At 45.4% G+C, this 20,430-nt stretch overlaps 1 protein-coding gene across 6 annotated transcripts in view; it reads right to left on the minus strand.

Annotated features, from left to right (window-relative positions):
• Positions 1–20,430, minus strand: part of LOC123276114 (ATP-binding cassette sub-family D member 2-like) — a 212,720-nt gene that overhangs the window by 172,291 nt on the left and 19,999 nt on the right. For 2 of the 6 annotated variants that reach the window (XR_011500340.1, XM_070503518.1), the window contains exon 6: positions 19,628–19,722. The exons of 1 other annotated variant lie outside the window; for it this stretch is intronic. Coding sequence is in view for 1 of the 5 variants with exons in the window: in XM_070503518.1 (XP_070359619.1) it covers positions 19,628–19,722 (95 nt within the window). In the remaining 4 variants the exon portion in view is untranslated. Of the gene's footprint in view, positions 1–6,193; positions 6,367–12,486; positions 12,532–17,150; positions 17,609–19,627; positions 19,723–20,430 lie in introns of those variants that run through there. 3 more of the 6 variants (XR_011500381.1, XR_011500380.1, XR_011500379.1) reach the window with 3 other exon arrangements.

A 20,430-nucleotide genomic window follows, 5' to 3' on the forward strand; every position in this document is an offset into this window, starting at 1 on the left:
AAAACAGATTGAAACTATAAAGAAGAATCAATCAGAAATATTAGGGATGAAAGACACAATGGAAGCTATAAAACAAAATACAGATTCCCTGAATGCTCGTGTGGACACCACAGAGGAGCGACATGTTGAAATGCTCCAGACAGAGGAGGAGAGAGAACTGAGACTAAAAAGAAATGAAGAAAGTCTCCGAGAAATATCCAACTCAATGAGAAAATACAACATAAGAATTATAGGTATTGAAGAAGGTGAAGATAAGGAGAGTAGAGCAGAAAGCGTGCTCACAGAAATAACAGCAGACAACTTCCCAAGTCTAGACAATGAGAGGGAAACGTGTCTGGAGGAAGCCTTCAGATCTCCTAGATGTGTCCAAGTAAAAAGACCTACTGCAAGGCATATAGTAGTAAAACTGGCAAAAATGAATGACAAAGAAAGAATACTCAGGGCAGCAAGGCAGAAGAAAATACCCTACAAAGGAACCCCTATCAGATAAGCAGACTTCTCTGCAGAAACCTTACAAGCTAGAAGAGAATGGAATGACATATCCAAAATTTTAAAAGATAAAAATCTTCAGCCAAGTATACTCTACCCAGCAAAAACATCCTTCAGATATGAGGAAGAAATTAAAACTTTCCCAGACAAACAATGCTAAGGGACTTCGTAGCCATGAGACCCATCCTCCCACACCAAGAAATCCTCAAGAAGGCCCTCATACCTGAAAAAATGACAAAGGGGAGAGAGGGGTCACAAAACACAGAGTAAGGAGACCAACAGATAGACAGGATCACAACAGGATAGCAAATATTCAACCACAGCATTAGGCTAAAGGGAAGGAATACACCAAAAACAAAGACAATCTTGTCACTTTAACCACAAACTCATGACACAAGTTGGAATAAGATATGACAATAATAACTTAGGAGGCGAGGTGGAAAGGGACTGAATCAGTTTAGACCAAGGAAGGAAGAGGTCATCTGAAAAGGGACTATGTTATGCACGAGATTCTGAATACAAACTTCAGGGCAGCCACTAAACTAAAAAGCAGAACAGAGACACAAAAAAGAAATAAGGAAAAAACAAAGACACACAGCATAAAAAACGGCATAATTCAATGGGTAGACCAAAACACACAGGACGAGAAACAAAGGAAATGCAGGAAAACTGGAAAATGAGTGATATAATGACAGCATTAAGCCGTCATACATCAATAATCACCTTCAATGGAAATGGACTGAACTCTCCAATAAAAAGACACAGAGTGGCAAGATGGATTAAAGAACAAGATCCAATAATTTGTCGCCTCCACAAAACTCATCTCAGCTCCAATGACAAGGACAGGCTCAGAGTGAAGAGGTGGAAGACGAGACTCCAAGCTAACAGCAAACAAAAGAAAGCAGATGTCGCAATACTTACATCAGACAAAGTAGACTTCAAGACAAGGCAGGTAAAGAAATACAAAGAGGGGCGGTATACAATGATCAAAGGGACACTCCATCAAGAAGAATAATAACACTTATAAATATCTATGCACCCAACACAGGAGCAGCAAAGTTCGTAAAGCAACTGTTAACAAACCTAAAAGAAGATATTAAAAATAACACAAGGGAGGATGGAACACTTCCTAACACATTCTACGAGGCCAGCATCACTGATACCAAAGCCTGAGAGGGACAGCACAAAAAAGGAGAACTACAGGCTAATATCACTGATGAACATAGATGCAAAAATTCTCAACAAAATTTTGGCAACCTGAATTCAGCAATACGACAAAAGGATCATACATCATGATCAAGTGGGATTCATACCAGGGACACAGGGATGGTTCAACATCCGCAAATCAATCAATGTGATACACCACATCAACAAATTGAAGAATAAAAACCACATGATCATCTCAATAGATGCAGAGAAAGCACTTGACAAGATCCAACAGCCATTTATGATAAAACTATGAAAAAAAATAGGGATACAAGGAAATTACCTCAACATAATAAAGGCCATATATGACAAATCCACAGCCAATATCATACTCAATGGGCAAAAACTGAGCGCCATCCCCCTGAGAACAGGAACGAGACAAGGATGCCCACTATTATCACTCTTATTCAACATAGTACTGGAGGTTTTGGCCAGAGCAATTAGGCAAGAGAAAAGAATAAATGGAATCCAAATAGGGAGTGAAGAAGTGAAACTCTCGCTGTTTGCACACGACATGAGCTTGTATATAGAAAACCCCCCAAAATCCACTGGAAAACTAATACAAATAATTAACAACTACAGTAAATTTGCAGGGTACAGAGTCAACTTACAAAATTCAGTTGCTTTCCTATACTCCAACAACAAACTTACAGAAAGGGAACTCAAAAATATAATTCCATTTGCCAGCGTACCTGAAAAAATTAAGTACCTAGGAATAAATTTAACCAAGGAAGTGAAGGACTTATAGAAAGAAAACTATAAGACATGAGTGAGAGAAATTGATAGTGACTTAAAGAGATGTTAAGAGACTCCTTGCTCATGGATTGGAAGAATAAACATAGGTAAAACGTCCATACTACACAAAGCAATCTACAGATGCAATGCAATCCCTATCAGCATCCCGCTGACATTCTTGACGGAAACAGAGCAAGGAATACTAAAATTCATATGGGGCAAAGATCTCGAATTGCTAAGGCAATCCTGAGAAAAAAGAACAAAGCTGGAGGTATCACAATCCCTGACTTCAAAATGTACTACAAAGCCATAGTGACCAAAATGGCATGGTACTGGTACAAAAACTGGCACACAGATCAACGGAACAGAACTGAAAGCCCAGAAATAAAACCACACATCTATGGTCAGCTAATCTTTGACAAAGGTGCCAAGAACATACAATGGAGAAAAGACAGTCTCTTCACTACTATCTCATGACTAGGTACTTAAGCAAAGAACTGGAAATCAATGATTCAGAGAGACTTATGTACCCCTATGTTCCTTGCAGCATTATTCACAACAGCCAAGACACAGAAGCAAACCAAGTGCCCATCAACTGACAACTGGATGAAGATGTCATATACGTATATACACACACATATATATATATATATTTATACACACACACACACACACACAATGCAATACTACTCAGCCATAAAAAAAGACAAACTTGTCCCATTCACAACAATGTGGATGGAACTTGAGGGTGTTATGTTAAGTGAAATAAGCCAGACAGAGAAAGGCAAACACCATGTGATTTCACTCACACGTGGAAGGTAAACACACGAACAAAGAGAACGGTTTACTGGTTACCAGAGGGGAAGAGGGGAGGGAGCTGGGCATAGGGGTAAAGGGGCACATTGATACGGTGACGAACAAATTATAACGGACCACTGACATTTCACAATGTTATAAACTCTTTTGACCTCAATTAGAAAAAAATAGGAAGATTGGCGGCAGATGTTAGCTCTGGACGAATCTTCATCAGCAGAAAGAAATAAAAATAAAAAAAATAAACTAGAAATGTGGCTCAAGGCTGTGCACATCACCGAGCTCTCCAACTTCAGAGCAGGAACAAGGAAAAGATCACACAGCAACCTGATAGGAACTAAGTAGAAATCACGTCTAACTAATAGGAAAAGGCTGTCCATTTCTCACTCCTTCATGAATACGCCGACGTGGAAATCAGAACATATATCTCAGCCATATGTCTTTGTCTTATTTTTCTTCAAGACTGTACAGCATGAACATAGAAACGTTCAGCTGAAAAGTCAGGAGAAGAGTCCTTGAAAGACTTCTATTTGAGGAAACAGAACTATATTTTAGAAAGCTTCTGCTGTGTTTGTGTTCTCAGGAAAATTCAGGAAACTGTTTGCTCTATGAAGCAAGAAATGAAAACCTGTATAAGTTGAGGGACTGAGCTGTAAAGGGAGAGGGTGGCAAGGGAGAAACAGACAAAAAGATAAAGAGAAAGTATTTTGGAAAGAATAAAATTTCCCTTGAGATTACATGCAGCTTAGAAACAATCAAGATCAGTTTTTACATCACTGGGAATTGAATCAATGATGTTGAAGCCATTCTTGAGAAACTCTCTCAGAAAGAAGGAGATAAAGGAAAAGAGAGAAAATAAGAAGAAGATTCCAGAGATGGAAAAAGATTTTCAATAGAAGAATCATTGGCATGTCTGAGGGAGAGAGCAGAGCAGATGAGACAAATAATCTTTAAATACATCTCAGAGGAAACTTTCTGCAACTCAAGGAGGGCCCCGATCATCAAAAGGAACACATCAGATATGAGGCCAAATTGATGAGAAAAAAATATGACCATAACACATATTGAGAAAGTTTTGGAACTTCAAGAATAAATAAAATTCTCTAGGGATTTAGGAAGAAAGAGAAAAAAAGGTCACATTGGAATTAGACTGCTCACCTGCAATTCTAGGATACCTGGAGCAATGTGTGGGGACAGAGACGAGGGACAAAACTGTGTGAGATAAGCATTCGATACCCAATCTCTCACCCACGAGCGAAGACAAAAACAAAAAGATTTACACTAATGTGCAAAGACTCCCAAGATACACTATTCCATCTAGCAACAATACTAGAAACACAGTTAAAAGATGAGTCAGACTCAGAAAAAATATGATCAACACGTAAAATAGACAAATGGTTAATATCCACAGTGAAGAAGGAGCTCCCAAAACCCAACTAAGAAATTACTAAGGGGTAGGAATAAATAATTGACTGAGAAAGAAATACAGATGACCAATAGGCAGCAAGGACACAATCCATCAATTAAAATCGAAACTGGCATTGAAATACCATCGGATCAAGAAAACAGGAAGAACATCACGTGTGGGAAAGGCCTGTGAAAATCGATACCGGGAAGAACTCCCAGGGTCTGGAAGATCAAGACAGCTCCCTGAATCCAAAACTCTCCACAGTCATACAATCGACCTCCTCCAAATCATACAGTCAACAAGGAGAACCAACGAAGCCACATAGAAGCAAGCCTGTAGTGTCACAATATGACCAAGACGACCATAACCTTCAAATGACCTGCAAGTTCAGAAACAAATGCCAACTTCCAGCCCAGCTCCGACCACTACTGAAAGCCTTTGGCAGAGTGGAGGATTAGAAGGTTTAAGACTCCATGGAAAGGACAAGGTCATGGAGGAATCAGAAAAAACACATCAAACCACCCTCAAAAGAGGAAGTCCAACACTACCTGCTGAAATACGCAACAGAGGCGAAGGACTCGGTAGTCCTGGGCACTGGCCACGAGCACGCTGCTGCAAGGGGAAAGGCTCTGGAGGTGTCAGCCTTGGAGAAGCACTGCTTCCAAGGGAGAACCAGAAATTGGCAAAAGAGGCGGTGCTCCTCCCAGACGGGGCCATAAGGAAAGAGGATGGAAGGAAAGAAAAAAGGAATAGGAAGGATTTTGCACAAAGGAAAGAGAAACAAAATATACCCCTTAATTCCCGATTGCGTTATGTTTAAAGAAACTGCGCTTCACCATCCTGACAGAAGTGGGCTCTCTCACACTAGGAACCCTGTCCATACAACATCCAGGAACAGGAAAAAAAAAATTCCATACAAAGTTACTGTAAGAAGAAAACAAACTGAATCATAACATTTCAGTCGTTCAAAATTTCTCCTATGCTCCTCCAAAAACATGAAGGAGAAAACATACAGCACAACACTCCACATTTAATTATTTCAAACACGCATTGGAAGATGTTAAAAAAAGAAAAACAAACATCTAGAATTAGAAAGCCACATATTAAGGCAGAAACGGACACAGCACAGAAATACCGTGAGATCCGATCAATTTCTTTTAAAAGACAACAACAAATAAACTAAAACTAGAAGGCGCCTTAACAATCCCGTACAAGAGGGAGAGCTGCACTCCTCAGAACCCATTGAGACCAACGTCACTATCTTCTTCACGTCTGTCCTTCCAGCAAGACTTGGTTCCAAGGAGCCAAGACCACGTGTGCCGCTTCAGCGCCCGACTCCCGGGCACTGCATCCCCGGGCTGGCCCCGTGCCCGGCACACACCGCACGTTCGATGAACGTGAGCGCACGAAGAGACCCCTCGCTCCGCGTGCCCCACAGCTGTCGCGCTACCTGACGGGCACCTCTTGGCGCACAAGCCTATTCCTCAGATACAGGCTCGGCTCCCACCAGCCCCCAGGCCCACGCCCCACGCCCCCAGGCACCTCTCCCAGATGGAATCATCTTCGCAGGCGCCCTGGTCGTCTGTGTTGGGCGAGGAGGAAGACCCGGAGCTGAAGGAGGGCCTCCTCAGGCTAGCGGCCATGGCTGTGGAGGGCCCGGGCTGCTGTGCCCACCGGGGACACGGAGCGGCGTCCACGGACGCCGGGGGAACGGACGAGCCCAGCCCCGGAGAGAGTAGCAGAGCGCGACCGGACTCCGCCGGGCTTGGCTCGCAGGCGCGGGTCACCGATGGCTCCCAAGATGGCGGCCCAGCAGGGGCGTGCTCCTCGGCGCCGAGGCCCAGATGCTCCCAGGCCGTTGCCCCGCCCCCTCTGGCGGTGGACTGTGGACAGAACTCCTGGGGCCCCGTCCACACGTTTCTGACCTTCGCGGAGCGGGAAGGTGCGCTGACAGGGACGCAGGGTCCCCGCTACGCTTGCTCTCAGGGAACTGCAGCCTCGGGTTCCTCCAGAGGCCGCGGAGATTCTTACGGCTGACCAAGAACTTTTAGACAGAAAAGCATGAAACAGTATGTCTGAATTACAACTGAGCTGATGATCACCAAGGTAATGCAGAGAGTGTCATGAGGACATATAACAGGGGCAAGATCTTGACTGCAGGTGTCAGAAAGGCCTCCTTGAGGGATCCATATCTGAGAGAAACCAAAAAACCCTGGAGTCATCTTTGACTCCTCAGTCTCCCCCACATCCAGTCTGTCAGCACATAATATCAGCTCATTTGCTCTTCAAAATGGACCCAGAATGTGACGGACTCTCAGAACTTGCTCTGCTACCATCCTGATCCAAGCCACAACATCTCTGACTTGGAATATTCCAGTACCACTCACTCATCTCCCTTTTCTAGCCTTGTCTCCTACAGTCTATTCTCCACAGAGAAGCTGACGTGATCCTGTGAAAACTCAAGTCACGTCACCTCCTTCTCCAGTTCAAAATCCTCCAATGGTGCCTACCTCAGAGGAAAAGTTAGGGCCTTACAAGAGCCTGCAGCATCTGTACCCACGGGCACCCAGATTCCATCTGCTACTCTTCTCCATCTCACTCAGGCTGGCCTTGTGGCTCCTGGAACAGGGGAGGCCAGCTCCTGCCTCAGGGCCTTTCTGCTCTCTGTTCTCTCTGCCTGGACACCGTTACTCGTTCCCTCACCCTCCACAAGTCTTTCCCCAGCATTAACTTCATTGGGGCCTTCCCTGGCCATCCCATCTCCAGTCACAACTCTTTCCAACACTCCTACTGCATCTATCACTACCTGACTTGCCAAATATTTTCCTTATTGTCGTTCTGGCTGTCTCCCTCCTGGAATAAATGCTGCCTAAGAGCTCCAGTTTTGTCTGTTTTGTTCACTTCTGTATCCATGCTAAAACACTGTCTCCAGAAACTGAGTAGGCACTCAATAAAGTGTGTTGAGTGGCTGCCTCCATCTGAGAGATGACGTGGAACCACTGCGGCAGGGAGGGTGGGAGAAAGCATTGCGGGAAGAGGGAACAGTGTGCTGACAGGCGCCAAGGGAGGCAGGAACAGGGCACATTTGAAGAACAGAAAGGATCCCTTAGGGAAGGGGGGAGTGGTGTGAAGGGAGGCTGGAGAAGTAGGACAGAGCAGGCAGGGCTGTGGAGACCACATAAGGAACTTTGGTCTTTTTACAACAGCCACAAGAAGCTAGTAAACTAGGGAGTGACAGGATAAAATATGCCCTTTACAAACCTCTGGATTCACTATGAGATATGGGTTTGGAGGAGGGAACAGTGACTGGGGTCCTCAGTCACCAGACTAGTGCCATAGCTCATACCACAGGTGATCTTAGCTTGGACTGAGATGGCGGAAGCACAGGTGGAGAAAAGGAGGTAGATTCCAGAAATATTGAACAAATAAAATCAACAGGTCTGGGTGATTGATCACATAAGGTGGTACAACAAAGGGCAGTTCCAAGCTGACTCCTACATTTGGTACTTGGGAACTGAATGAACAACGGCCCCATTCACTGGGTTTTGGGGTGGGGTAACAAGGAGGAGAACACGCGAAGATGATGCAAGAGCACAGTTTTGGAAATCATGAATTTGAGATCATTCTGAGACATCCTAACGGATCTTCCCAACTGGCAGTGGGTATCCAGGTGGCATGATCAGATGATGAAAGGTGTGCTGTGTCATGCAATGTCCTGTAGGTTTTTACCTCATGGCTGATGGGGCATCACAGGTTGTAACTGACAAAGTGATAGGATAAGATTTGTGATTCTGCTAAATCACCCTGGCCACAGCATGATCACTGGGGTGGGGGAGGGGGTTAGACCAGAAGCAGGTCCAACACCAAGGACGTGGTGCAATAGAGCAGGTGAGAGAACAGACCTGAGCAAGGGCTGCAGCGGTGGGGAAGGAAAAGAGCACAGACCTTCCCTCTGTCACCACCCATCTCCCCCACAGCTGCTGGGATTTTTCTACAACACACACCAGATCATGTCAGTTCTTCCACTTAAAACCCCTCACCACCTTCCATTAGCCTTGAGACCTTCTACATCTCATTCTCTGACAACCTCAATGGAATTCTCTCTTGCCACCCATTCCCCCACCCGATGTCAACGTCTCCTGACACACTATTCTGCTTCAATCTGCATCCTGTTTAGCTCATGCTGTTTTCTCCTGCCTGGCAAACACCTATTTATCTTTTTAAAACTCACTTCCTCCTCTGTGAAAAGAAGAAAAGCAGTGCTGACATCCAGGAGCTGGTCCGGTACCATGAGCCAGGCTTTCCTGTTGTTAGAAGCTGGCCTCGTGCTCCCACAAGCCATGCTGTTCACCTGTTGGACATAAACTTCTCACAGACACCAGCACAAGGTCACGCTGCGACAGGGATGACGTGAGACAAAACACCACCACTTCATCATTTTGCCTAAACAGACAAACACAAGGCCGTCGTGCCATCCAGAAAATACCAAACATCCCTCTCTCCTGACTGAAGCGAGCAACTGTGGCTTCTTTATGAATTACGGCGTTTGTCTCACTCTAGTCACAACTCCTTCTAGAAAGGATTGATTGAGCTACACGATCACAGAATTGTCCCTGCCTCCTCTCAGCACCCAGTCCAGAGCAAATCCCTGCTTCCTTGAACCCTCCCCAAACTATCCAACCAAAGCCCAAATCCTGTAAGTTCTTTCTAACGCCCTCATCCTGATAGGCTCCAGAGTTCCCTATGATGTGAGGCCTCCCTCATTACAAAGAGTAATTAAACCCAACTGGTTTACCTACTGGTGTGCTTCTGGTGGTCTTTGCTGCAGGACATTGCAACTCTAACAGTAGGATAGGTTGATTAAGTTTCTTGGAGGAAGTGAATGGAGCTCCAATCTGAAGGCTTCTATTTTCTATGTTATGCATACTCAAAACATCACCCATATTATTTTGAGAATGAAGGGTTGGGGGGAGTAAATCAGAAGTCTGTGGAAAATGTCTGAATTATATATTCTGGAGCATGGGAGAGTGACTTGACAAGAGAATCCTACTAGAATGGTCAGGCTCTGTGAGGGCATAGGTGAGGTGGGGTGACATGAACTCAACGTAGTACCCAGCTGCCCTGCTCTGAGTCCTAGCTCCAGTACTCAAGACAAAAATGGGTAGTTTGGTTTTGGGTTTACTGGGACTGAAGGGCAAGGGAGAGGAAGGCATTGCCAAGAGAATTAATCATGGATGGACTATGAAGTCCAAGCTCAACTGAGAGGTAACAGCATAGAGGAAGCATCTAAAGGATAGAGTACACCATGGAGGGCCTGAGGAAAAATATGCTGAGGGCCTAGCTGAATTAAGTGACCAAGCAAGCTGGAAAGAAGAGATCAGGGCTGGAGGGTGCTGCACTGCTCATTTGTGAGGTGGTGCAGCATCAGGATGCAAATCCAGGGTATTATGGTGGGAATGGGGACAGGTGGATGAGACGAGGTCAGCAGTACAGATGAGGTATTGAAGAAAATGAGTACCCCGTGTGCAGGCTCAGTCCTCCGCATGCACACTGAAGTCAACTAGGATGACAGCAAGAATTGAGGCAGAGAGGAAAGCTGTGGGCCAGGTGATCAAGTCTTCAATGAAATAGGGGACTAATTAGGCAGAAAAGAGTAATGAGGAGGAGAGGATGATCCAGCTGGGGACTATGGATCTCAAAGAAATGGTGTGGGAGGACAAAGAGCAGAGAGGACATAAATCTCGTACCCCCTAATCCTGAGATCTGCAGGCACCGCTTGACGGGGCTTCAAGAAAAGGATATTCTGTAGGCAGGGCCAGGGCCAAGGCAAAGAGAGGGAGGGAAGGGCTAAGAAGAGGCTGAGGAAATAGAGGAGGCTGGCGATTATGGAGTGGTAATTTCGAGGACACTGTGAGGCTCTGGGGGGTCAGTGTTAAAAAAATTAAAAGAGTGGAGAGCTGACTTAGGGTCGCAGCATGATGGGAAGATAAGGAGACGAGAGAATGGGGAGTGGGGAGAATTTAGCTATCATGGTAAGCACTCAACAGATATCTGCTGAAACAAGTGGAATTATTAGGCATAAATCTAGTGTATCCAATCTGAAGAGTCCTAACTATCAGACTGTAGGAGTGACAGCACGAGGTCATGATGATGATGACGGTGATGGCGATGGTGATGGTTTGAGGATGATGGGGGTGGTGGTCATGACAATAACTACCAAACTTGAACACCTACTGTGTGCCAAGTACTGTTGGAAGCACTCCACATTTAATCCTCACAACCCCCATGAGACAGATGACCTCAATAGGGTCCCCAGATGGGCTCTGTACCAAAGGAGGGAGAAAATGAAAACAGAAGTAACAGAAGTGTAGAAGTGGTGGATCTTGTCAAGATGGCGGTGTAAGCAGACTCTGAACTCATCTCCTCCCATGAACGCAACCAGGTTACAATTATTTTTGGAAAAATTACCCTGTATAGAAAACTGAAAACTGGATAAAAAGAACCCCCACAACAAGGGACAGTCCTGACAAAGGCAGAAGGGCCAGAAATTCCAGCTGGAGAGAAAAAAGTCACCTTTGGGAGCAGTGGAGTTTCTCAGCTGGCCAGGAGAGAGCCACCCTAGGGTATGCAGCCCTCCCGGGAGGGGTGAGGTCCAAAGCAGGGGCCAATACTACTAAAAGCATCCTTTAGACTCAGCACAACTGAGACGAGGGTCTTAGTATCTGGCTTCGCTGGCTATTAACTGCAGCAGGGAATACCCCCAGAAAAGCTATCAGATGAAAACTGAAAAGAGTCGGGTCTTAAAGGGCCCATGCACAAACTCACCCATCTCAGCAAACTAAAATCACCAGAGAGAAGGCTGACAGTCCTTTGGTGAAAAGAGACTCACCTGGTGGGCTCTGGGGGCATCCCGGTGAAAGGAGAGACCTCTCCTGAGACTGAGACATTGGTGGGGGCTATTGTTCTGACATGGTCCAGGCGTGCTAACTCAGACCCCAGCAGACACCACTGAGGTTCTTTCCCTGGCCTGTTAGCCCAGGGGGCTGCCATACCCACTAGAGCACAGATTTAATCCAGTTCAGCCAGGGCAGGCAAGCGGCCCTAGGGACCTGTCCCACCCAACAGCAAGCCCTCAGGCTACTTGTCAGCCTGCATTGGCTGAGTGTCTTGATCCCCTACAGGCAAAAAATCGGTTGTGTTTCTATACGCTAACATGAAGTAGCAGAAAGAGAAATTAAGAATACAATCCCGTTTACAATTGCAACAAAAATAATAAAATACTTAGGAATAAACTTAACCAAAGAGGTGAAAGATCTGTACACCGAAAACTGTAAAACATTGTTGGAAGAAATCAAAGAAGACGCAAAGAAATGGAAAGATATTCTGTGCTCTTGGGTTGGAAGAATTAACATAGTTAAAATGTCCATACTTCCTAAAGCAATCTACAGATTCAACACAATCCCTATCAAAGTTACAGCATTTTTTACAGAAATAGAACAAAGAATCCTAAAATTTATATGGAACAACAAAAGACCCCGAATAGCCAAAGGATTCCTGAGAAAAAAGAACAAAGCTGGAGGTATCACACTCCCTGATTTCAACATATACTAAGAAGCTCTAGTAACGAAAACAGCATGGTACTGGCACAAAAACAGACACACAGATCAATGGAACGGAACTGAGAGTGCATAAATAAACCCACATGTGTATGGACAGCTAATATTCGACAAAGGAGCCAAGAGCATACAATACAGCAAGGAGAGTCTCTTCAATAAGTGGTGTTGGGAAAACCGGAGAACCACATGCAAAAGAATGAAAGTAGACCATTAACTTACACCATGCAAAAAAATCAACTGAAAATGAATTAAACAGGATCCTTGGCCCCAGCGCGAAGGACAGAGAATGCAGCCTGGGGAACCAAGCGTCGCTGTCAACAGTCAGTCTGGGCTCAGTTCCATTCAACAAATGTTGACTGAGTGCTGACTCACGGCGGGAACTGTGCTGTGGGCTTCGCACACCTGCTCGCCTTTGTTGTGAAGCAAGGAATGTGTGGAAAACTAGGGAGCGGTGAAACTGGACTAGAGCTACCGGTTACAAGCATCAGGGGCTGAATTTCAGGAACAGAATATTCGGTGAACGAAAGAAATAGGACATTCTGGTAAAGTTCAAACCAAACAACAAAAATGTCGTTTAAAGAAACATACATCTACAGAGGAAAAATAATATACAGAAAAGGAAAGGAATGAGGGGGAAAAAACAGCAATCAGGATCTGTCACCTTGAGGAAGTGGGGAGGGTAGGACACTGGCCGACCGAAGAACGGGAATGGGGAAGGAGTACAGAGACACCCCAGTGATTTCTCCAGTTGGGCTCTGCTCACTTGTATTTGTTTCACAATTGTGCGTACTGAGGATGTTCACAACACATTTTGTACTGGACTTTTGGTAAAATAGTTTCTAAATACATAAAAGAAGTATGCTTGTGCATTTCATTTCCCATTGGGTACCAGGGAACACACAGACTTAGAGCTGAAGAAACTTAGATCACGCGCACATGCAGGCAAAACCACCAGCCAAACAACCAACCAAGCAACCAACCACAACAACTTGAACGTCAGACCTGAAACCATGAAACTTCTAGAAGAAAACATAGGAAGTATGCTCTTTGACATCAGTCTTAGCAGCCTATGTTCAAGTACCACGTGTGACTGGCAAAGGAAACAAAGTACAAAATGAACAAAGGGGAGTACATCAAAGTAAAAAAATCTTCTGCAGGGCAAAGGAAACCATCCACAAAAACAAAACACAACCTAACAACTGGGAGAAGATACTTGCAAGCCATATATCGGATAAGGGGTTAATACGCAAAATACAAAAATAACTCATACAGCTCAACAACAACTAAAAATCAACAACCTAATTAAAAAGACGGGCACAAGATCTGAGCAGTGACTTCTCCAAAGAAGGTATACGGATGGCCAACAGGCATATGGAAAGGGGCTCAACATCATTAGCAAACAGAGGAAGGCAAATCAAAACTACAAGGAGAGGTCACCTTCCTCTGGTCAGAAGGGCTCTAATTGACAAGACAAGAGACAAGTGTTGGGGAGGATGTGGAGAGAAGGGAACTCTCCTGCACTGCTGGTGGGAGGGCAGACTGGGGCAGCCACTATGGAAAGCAGTATGGAGCATCCTCAGAAAACTAAGAATACATCTACCATATGTAGGATCCAGCTAGCCCACTGCTGGCTATTCATCCAAAGAACTTGAAAACACCAATGCAGAGAGACACATGCACCCCTAGGTTCACTGCAGCATTATTCACAACAGCCAAAACTTGGAAGCAACCTAGGTGCCCATCAAGGGAAGAATGGATAAAGAAGATGTGGTATGTATACACAATGGAATGCCACTCGGCCCTAAGAAATGATGAGATCCGGCCATTTGTGACAACGTGGATGGACCTTGAGGGTATTATGTGAAGTGAAATAAATCAGAGGGAGAAAGTCAAGCTCCGTGTGATCTCACTCATAAGTACATGATAAAAACAATGATGAAGACGCACAGAGCAACAGAGATTGGATTGGTGGTTACCGTAGGGGGAGGGGGGAGGGGAGAGAGCCAAAGGGGCGATGAGGCTCACATGTGAGGGGACGGACTATAATTAGTTTTCGGGTGGTGAACACGATGTAATCTACACAGAATTCGAAAGATATTACAACGTACTTCTGAAAGCTATATCATCTTAGAATCCACTGTTGCTGCAATAAAATAAAATAAAATAAAATAAAATAAAATAAAATAAAATAAAATAAAATAAAAAAGTGTAGGAGCCTCAAGAGGCTAACAGGCTTTTTGAAAAGTTATTCCAGGGATTTTTATGGCTTAGCTCAGGGCGGCAGACACCAGCCTGAGACACAGCTGTGACACAGCCACTAACTTCAACTAAACTATATTCCGACTGGAGGGAAATCAAAACTACTGTAATCATAAATTACTGAAGGCTTCACTTTGCGCCAGATCCTGTGCCGACTGCTTTGCACCAACTGTCTCATTTAATCCTCACATCCAAAAGGTAGGTTACCGTTATTCTCCCCATTGTAAAGGTGAGCAGGCGGAAGCAGAAAGATGGCAATCTGCCTGGAATTCACAGAAGGATTCTCTAGGTAATGACATGACTTTTGGACAAGATTTCAAGGTTTAACACATTACAGTGGGGATGCAGATCCCAGTATCACAGAACGTGAAAAACACTGAGTCCTGCCCAATGTCTTAAAACACTAATTATGGATCCTCACAATCTCTTGGCCTGTTTTCTCAGATGAGGGAAAACCCAGCGTGAAAAACCGTTGAGGAGATGTCTGCAGAGGAGGACTACGTCTGGTCTTTAAAGCCGGGAACTATCCCAGTAGATTCTGAGTCAGTGGGTCCAGAGTACGCCTTGAGCGTCTCTGTGCTTTTCAAAAGCCCCACAGGCTACACTTCCGTGCCCTGGGAGTTGGGAAGCACAGTCATGCCCTACCTCGAGACGTTTCAGTCAACAACGGGGGTCCCATCAGATTAGTCCCATATGGCCTAGGTGTGTAGGAGGCTCTGCCATCCAGGTTTAGGAACTCCGTGGTGTTTGCACAGTCTCGAGATTGCCTGACCACGACACACTCCTCAGAACTTATCCCCACTGTTAAGCAAAGCATGACTATACTGCCGCCTTGGATTCTCCACGGTCCCAGACCCTGCACTGTTTAGATGACTGCGCACGCAGAGGGCACCGCGTCTGAGGCAGAGAGCAGCAGGGATCACAAAAGCTCTCGACAGAGAGTCAAGGAAAGGCGTGCTCTGCTTACACGACTCTCTACTTTTCTCTGTGTCTGAACCATTTCATAGCTAATCTGCTTTTTTCAACCCAGCAGCTTTGCCAAAAAAAAAAAAAGGTTACCAACAAACACTAAACAAACCAATATAAAGAATACATATTAAATAAGCCTAACCCTACTATGCTACTGGCTTTTATTTCCCTGGGATAATTTGGACAGCATTAGATTGTGTTACCAAGAGCAGCCCAGCCGAGGGAGATTATTTCTAATTCCACAGTGCTGCAGATGCGGTCAGTAGCAACTGCAGGCTGGAAAGGAAAGAAAGTTGGGTGTAATCCATTCAGGTTCACACGTTTCACCAGGGACAGCCTCCAAGCCTTTAATACTTAGCTATGCATTTATCCATTTCTTTAATCAACCACTACTAACGCCTACTAAAGGCCAGACACTGCTCTCAGTACTCTACGGATATGAAATATCCTCTCACCTTTACACTCACCTATGGAGTGTGTATGATAATCATCCCCGTCTTACAGATCAGGAAACTGACACACAGAATGGTACAGTAACTTGCCCAAGTTCACACAGCCCGTAGGTGGCAGAGCCAGGACCCATTTGACAGAGTCTGGCTCCAGAGGCCACGTTCTGAATCACCACGCTTAGTCTCCAAAAACCTAGAGAAAGCGCCAGCCTCAATCGAAAAGTTTGGTTTTCCCCACCCTACAGTCCCTACGCGGCGGCCCCAGTCTCCAGGGCATTCTTTCAGCTCCTCTGACAGGCCACACTCCTCCCTTGCCCTGTCCCAACACTCTCCCGCACAAGTCCTCCTTGTCTTTTAGGCATCTGCTCTCAGCTTCAACATCACTGCCTAAGTCACAAAGTCTAACAGTAAAATGCCGTATTTCTCAACACTCAACACAAAATTGCCTTTACGTATCTCCTAGGTAATTGGTTGCTGCCTGTCTGTCCTTTCCAACCAGGCTGTGAGGTCCAGTACGTCAAACACCCTGTCAGTCTTGCTCACCAAGTGTCCAGGCCACCGAACACGCACCGACCAGAGGAAAGGAAGGACTTGTCCCAAAGTCAACTCTCCAGACTTTCTGTGCAAGGAGGGAACGAACGGAGCACCCTCCAGCCTCACGCTTTCTTTTCCAGACTTTCAAGTGGGGGGCACATACCTGTGCTCACAACGCTCCCCGGACAGCCCCCACTGCACCCCTAACAGGCAGACTTCTGCACAGCCAAGGGCTTTGGAAAGCACCGGCTCTGCACACAAATATTATGTGGCCCTCGACAGGCCACTTCCCCTGAACCGGCCTGAGCTTCAGGGCCACGACAGGCTTCGTGAAAACCCCAACGGAACGTAGCCTCGAAAAGAGGGAGACCTGCACTCCTCAGAACGCCTCGAGACCAGTGTCCTTATCGACTTCGCGTCTGTCCTGCCAAGAAGCCAAGACCACGGGTGGCGCTTCAGCGCCCGACTCCCGGGCACCGCATGCCCAGGCTGGCCCTGTGCCCGGCACACACCGCCCGTTCCACGAACGCCTGAAGCGCACGAAGAGACCCCCCTCGGTCCCCGCGCCGCACAGCTGTCCCGCGACCTGACGGGCACCTCTTGGCGCACAAGCCTGTTCCTCAGGGACACGCTCGCCTCCCACCGGCCCCCAGGCCCACGCCCCCCAGGTACCTCTCTCAGATGGAATCATCTTCGCAGGCGCCCTGGTCGTCCGTGTCCGGCGAGCAGGAAGAGCGGGAGCTGAAGCAGGGCCTCCTCAGGCTAGCGGCCGTGGCTGTGGAGGGCCCGGGCTGCTGTGCCCAACGGACGAGCCCGGCCCGGGAGAGAGCAGCACAGCGCGGCCGGACTCCGCCGGGCTCGGCTCTGGGCAGGCAGGCGCGGCTGGCCTAAGCCTCCCACGCCTCCCAGCAGCCGCGAGCGCTCCTCTCCTCGCTCGCGCGCGCCCAGCCGCCGCCCAGAAGCTGCCTGGCCGTTGCCCCGCCCCCCCTCTGGCGGTGGACTGCGCACAGCGACAGGGACACCCTCCTGGGAGAACTCCTGCGGCCCCGCCCACACGCTTGGGACCTTCGCGGAGCCGGAAGGTGCGCTGACAGGGACGCAGGGTCCCCTCTGCGCTGGCTCTCGGGGAACTGCAGCCTCCTCCCTCGGCTTTTACTTGAATGTCAGACCCGAAACCATGCAACCTCTACAAGAAAACGCAGGCAGTATGCTCTTTGACATCAGTCTTAGCAGCCTATTTTCAAGTACCACATCTGACTGGGCAATGGAAACAAAATACAAAATGAACAAATGGGACTACATCAAAGTCAAAAAAAATCCTCTGCACCGCAAAGGAGACCATCCACAAAACCAAAACACAACCTAACAACTGGGAGAAGATTCTTGCAAACCGTATATCGGATAAGGGGTCAATATCCAAAACACAGAAAGAACTCATACATCTCAACAGCAAAAAAAATCAACAACCCAATTAAAAAGGCGGGCAACAGATCTGAGCAGTGATTTCTCCAAAGAAGGTATCCGGATGGCCAACAGGCATATGGAAAGGGACTCAACATCATTAGCGATCAGAGAAATGCAAATCACAACTACAAGGAGATGTCACCTTCCTCTGGTCAGAATGGCTCTAATTAACAAGACAAGAGACAAGGGTTGGAGAGGATGTGCAGAGAAGGGAACTCTCCTGCACTGCTGGTGGGAGGGCAGACTGGGGCAGCCACTATGGAAAGCAGTATGGAGCATCCTCAGAAAACTAAGAATACATCTACCATATGTAGGATCCAGCTAGCCCACTGCTGGCTATTCATCCAAAGAACTTGAAAACACCAATGCAGAGAGACACATGCACCCCTAGGTTCACTGCAGCATTATTCACAACAGCCAAAACTTGGAAGCAACCTAGGTGCCCATCAAGGGAAGAATGGATAAAGAAGATGTGGTATGTATACACAATGGAATGCCACTCGGCCCTAAGAAATGATGAGATCCGGCCATTTGTGACAACGTGGATGGACCTTGAGGGTATTATGTGAAGTGAAATAAATCAGAGGGAGAAAGTCAAACTCCGTGTGATCTCACTCATAAGTACATGATAAAAACAATGACGAAGACGCACAGAGCAACGGAGATTGGATTGGTGGTTACCGTAGGGGGAGGGGGGAGGGGAGAGAGCCAAAGGGGTGATGAGGCTCACATGTGAGGGGACGGACTATAATTAGTTTTCGGGTGGTGAACACGATGTAATCTACACAGAATTCGAAATGTATTACAACGTACATCTGAAAGCTACGTGATGTTAGAATCCACTGTTACTGCAATAAAGTAAAATAAAATAAAACAAAATAAAACACAATAAAATAAAGGAGTGTAGGAGCCTCAAGAGGCTAACAGGCTTTTGCAAAGTTATTCTAGGGATTTTTACGGCTTGGCTCAGGTCGGCAGACAACAGGCTGAGGCACAGCTGTGACACAGCCACTAACTTCAACTAAACTATATTCCGACTGGAGGGAAGTCAAAACTACTGTAATCATAATTTATCGAAGGCTTCACTTTGGGCCAGATCCTGCGCCAACTGCTTTGCACCAACTGTCTCATTTAATCCTCACATCCAAAAGGTAGGTTACCGTTATTCTCCCCATTGTAAAGGTGAGGACGCGGAAGCAGAAAGATGGCAACCTGCCTGGAATTCACAGAAGGATTCTCTAGGTAATGACATGACTTTTGGACAAGATTTCAAGGTTTAACACATGACAGTGGAGATGCAGATCCCAGTATCACAGAACGTGAAAAACACTGAGTCCTGCCAAATGGATTAAAACACTAATTATGGATCCTCACAATCTCTTGGCCTGTTTTTTCAGGTGAGGGAAAACCCAGTGTGAAAAACCGTTTAGGAACCTTGTATAGGCTCTCAGTGAACTGTAATTTTAATTTTCAACCTGGCAATAAAGCAGTAGACATCAAATTTCTCTTTCTTTCTGCTTTCTTAGGAATTAACTGCTTCTGTAATTGAGCCACTGTGCATACCTTTCTTGATTTCCCCTCCTTTCCATATGCTCCTGCAAGTATTTAACAAATGTACATGAATTCTGTGTTGTTTTGTATTAGTGTGATGGCAACAATCAGAAGATTTTTGAATATCATCTTACTTTGAAGTTTAGCCTGGAAGCCACCACTTCTCCCGTTGGTGTAATTATGGGAACATTTTCGCAAATAATTCCATGATCCACATCAATAACTCCTCCTATAAGTTAAGGAATGACTTAAGTTACAAAAGCTATCACACGTTATTCTTAACTACGTAAATAACTTAAAGTATAATGCAACATGGATAAATTCGTTATAAAGATAATTCACAGTAACAAATCAGAAAACCAAGTGAAATATAGATATCTATATCTAAAGAAAAGTTTAACGTAAATTTGGACATTTTGACACATCTACTTGGAAAATCTTTCTCAGAAACATTACTTACCAATAATCTAATGTCAACATCATAATGAGAGCAAAGCTAAACTCTATCTGATATAACCCAGCCATACTCTTTACAACTACTTGTTTCTCTAAATTAACCTTTCTTACAGAAAAAACACGGTGCCCCAGAAAGGGAATTAAGACATTTATATATAATTTTTAAAAATATGATAACCAAATAAGTTTAAAAACATAGGATGATGAAGAACAATATGACATTAGTTCTAATTCTGTTATTTGATTTTTAAAAGCAAACAATTCATTCTGCCATATGTGCAGTTTCCAAAAATAATTCTAGAAATTTTGTTCTAAATAAAGGTAACAATTTTTTTTTAATGGTAATGTTAGTCACCACTCCTCAGACTGCAATACTAAGTTTAGGAATAACTATTTAAATAAATAAATGTTGGTTTCTTTTATCTGTTAAAGACTAGCTTCTAGAAAACTTTAGTTCTGTTGATAAACACTTAAATACAGG

This window comes from Equus asinus, unplaced genomic scaffold (genome assembly GCF_041296235.1).
Source record: "Equus asinus isolate D_3611 breed Donkey unplaced genomic scaffold, EquAss-T2T_v2 contig_197, whole genome shotgun sequence".
Classification (NCBI taxonomy): Eukaryota; Metazoa; Chordata; class Mammalia; order Perissodactyla; family Equidae; genus Equus; species Equus asinus.